The sequence below is a fragment of the Cynara cardunculus genome (genome assembly GCF_001531365.2).
Source record: "Cynara cardunculus var. scolymus isolate 2C chromosome LG 3, CcrdV1, whole genome shotgun sequence".
Classification (NCBI taxonomy): Eukaryota; Viridiplantae; Streptophyta; class Magnoliopsida; order Asterales; family Asteraceae; genus Cynara; species Cynara cardunculus.
The window spans coordinates 8,568,387-8,571,805 of record NC_037530.1 but is presented as its reverse complement, the minus strand read 5'-3'; the positions used below and the strand labels follow the sequence as shown (position 1 = coordinate 8,571,805).

The 3,419-nt window shown below is 33.5% G+C and overlaps 1 protein-coding gene across 1 annotated transcript; it reads right to left on the bottom strand.

Moving 5' to 3' along the window:
* Positions 1 to 1,560: 1,560 nt before the first annotated feature.
* Positions 1,561 to 3,078, bottom strand: LOC112510039 (aspartic proteinase PCS1). Its single transcript, XM_025115298.1, has one exon. It carries the CDS (start codon positions 3,076 to 3,078, stop codon positions 1,801 to 1,803), a length of 1,278 nt encoding a protein of 425 aa, XP_024971066.1. The 3' UTR covers positions 1,561 to 1,800.
* Positions 3,079 to 3,419: the final 341 nt, after the last annotated feature.

Genomic DNA, 3,419 nt, shown 5'->3' with positions numbered 1-3,419 from the left:
TAACTAACTACAAATAAAAATAATCAAATACAGGATAAACATCTCATTTTAAATATAAAAAATATAAAAAAATATAAAATATAATTAGGATAATCATTAGTTCTAACAGAAAACTTAATTATTATCTTTATAAAATGTTATATTATTAAWCMAAAAATAAATTATTTCGTTATTAAACTTAAATTAAATTATAATAAAAAAAAATAAATTAAAGAAATTACATAAAAAATGAGAACTTTTAAACAGTTGATTTGATATTAACATTGATATTTTTTTTTCAAAATTTTATAATATATTCAAGTTTATATTTTATTCAAAAATAAAATCATTATTGCTTTCTTAAAAACATATAAAATCATATTATAACATCGACAAAGACAAATAATAAAATAAAATATTAAAATCGAGATATATTATGCGAATATTTTTCTAGTATTTATTATATATTTTACTATTATATTCCTTCCAAAACATGAATTAAAACAAAATAATTAACTCACATATTTATTAATATCAAAATTTACTTTTTTTATATTTTCTAAAACATTTTTTATATTGATTAAATAATTTAAAGTAGTTTAATGAACAAATATTTTTTTTTTTTGAAAAGTTAAACACAATATTATATATATATATATATATATATATTTAATATATATTAAAAAATAGTTACGGTCAATTTATTGGAGGTAGGGAGAGTGACATGCTATAACGCGGTTCTGAGTCGTGGTTTTGGCGGCAGTAAGGTTCATATTACCAGCCTGTATCTCCTTCGTTAGTCAACATTTTAATTATAGTTTCAATATTTTTTATTTTATTATTAAAATTAATAAATTTATCTAATTGACCGGGTTAAAAATATTTGAATAACCCAACTTAATGTTTATGGTTTAAATCTTAACTCAACACAAACAAAAGCTAAAAGTCAATTTGATATCGAATAACTTTGGATTAGATTGAGTTATTTCGAATAAAAATAATTTAAATTAATTTTTTATAATTAATAATGAATTAAGTTCTATAAAAGTAATTATAAGTAGAAGATACATATTAAATATAAATGATATAAAAAGCATTAAAATTTAAAAGAAAATGAGTAGGTGACAGTGACAGTGACCTCGAAGTTATGACTTTCTGCCAATAGAACTACAACATATCAAATTTTGAATATGTCAATTAATAAAACCAAAATTTGTCCCCACTTCTTTGTTTGCTTATAAACCATTTTTTCTGTTTTAAATTAAGTATTATTACTTTTAATAATATGATTTTAAATGTTTTTTTTTTAAAACGTCCAAATTATGTATTATTAAATGAAGGAGTATAAACGGGGAACACAAGGAGGTAAAATGGGTGGCCTAAAAAAGCACTGGGTTTCATTAAAAACATGAATTTTGTTTGGTAGAGGATATTTCATCTTGGTCCCCTACTCACCAAACAAATTGGGTGAATCCAATTTCTATTTTATTTTTATTTTTATTTACGTCTCTAGAAAAATCGATATCTAATTATCGTAAAATTGATTCGTACACAGTTTTGTTAAGAGTGAACTCGATTTTAAATACATCATCTAATCTTTATATCCAATTATGTTACATTTTTATGATGTAAAAAAAATAAAGCACTCACCACAATCAAAATGCCTATAAATGTAATTCTATATCTACTCTACACAAACACGTCCGTACACCCTGACCCGATTTGATCCATCTCTTGGAAGAGTACAACCCGACCCACTATTTGAACCTTGACCTGCTTGGATCCGATGGTCAAAGGAGTCAAACACTTGACCCCACTTGTTCAAAGGTCCATGCCAAGCTTTTGACTTGCTATGTCACACCTAACCTCGGCAAACCCGACCCGAGAGTTTGCAAGATCAAATTCCATCCATATATTTTGCTGATGGTGATGTCCAATCACGTACGCTTCGATCCCGAGAAGATCAGAATTACCGAATGTGAAGCAATGTATGTGATCATTCCCTTTAATCAAACCGGGTACTTGAACCAATAACCGCTCGCCCGAAATACTCATTTGGGCGCCCCGAAACATCATGGTAACACTCGGTAAAACAGGTAACCCGACCGTTTTTTGGTCGATACGGTAACAGAGGTCCATTGCACCTTGGAAAACAAAATCCGGATCTTCGTAGACCCGTAATACCGTTTTGGTTTGTTTCAAGAATTCGTTTTTCAAAGCGGTGTAAACGGGTCCGAGAACGAAGGTAAACTGGGTACCCGAGTCTACCATGGTTTGACCCGCACCGGTGTGATCGGGTACGTATACGGATTTTGGTAAGGATAGAACCGTACCGGCAACTTTGATGCCCTCTAGCTGAACCGTGTAAGCAACCCGGTCGAAATACGGTAACGGCGTCGATATATTGACTAACGGCGTGTAGCTTAACGGCTTGAGCCAAGAACTCTTGACTTCTCCGAACAGTAAAACTCCGGTGGAATCCCGACCAGATATGCAATACGAGAACTTGGGAAAACCCATTTGGGAAACCAAGGATAAGGACCCCCGGTTCATACCCAGTAACCCGGTGGTTTTGGAATCTTCATCTTGGTTGGAGCTGGAACCGGAGTCCATGCATCCGAAAACGATTCCGGGAAGGTCCGAATTGGTGAACCGGAAAGTATCATAGGCGAGATTTCCTTCAACGGAGGTGGCATCGGCGTAGGAGACGATGGCGTGGCAGAGCTTTTTCCGGTCACAGGAAACGGGTACTGTGAAATCTCGGGTTCGGGTCCTGCAAGTTGGGGAGGAACAAGGAACAGGGGTGTATGAGGTAGAACGTAGTGGGTCGTACCATAAGGGTGTGGCGGGAGTTTTTTTACAGCGGAGCCATGAGAGCTCACTTCCGGTGTCAAGGACGACGGTAACTTGCTGCGGCGGAGATCCGACAGTGAGGGTGACTGTGAGAGTAACATTATGGTGAAAAGAGAGCTTATCTGGAGAAGACCCAGGTGGGATAGATTGAATCTTGAGAGGTAAGATTAAGTTGTTGGAATAAATGGGTTGGAAAAAGAAGCAGAAAAATAGGTTATAAAGGAGGAGGAGGTAAAGAGACGCCATGGAAGAAAGGGATTTAATTTGGTGCAGAGTGCAGAGTGATGGAGGGGATATGGGTTTTGAGTTATATAGTGATGGAGGTGTACGTGTGTTGTGGTTTTGAGGAGTTTGGACTTTTGGAGGGTCGGTGTAGGCCCCGGCCTGATTTATTTTACGATTGTTACTAGTACCCTTTTTATTGTTAAAATCGAGTCAATTCATATATTGATAATATAAAAAGTGAGATTTGATATTGATATGTGTGAAAAGGAAAATATTAAAAGTTTGTTTGTTTACCTTTTAATAATTTCATTAAAAGACAATATCTGAATTGTTAAGAGCTGAATCTTGTTTGAAAAAAAATA

Coding starts and splice junctions, on each gene's coding strand:
- LOC112510039 (XM_025115298.1), bottom strand. CDS start 3,078: ATGGCGTCTCTTTACCTCCTCCTCCTTTATAACCTATTTTTCTGCTTC.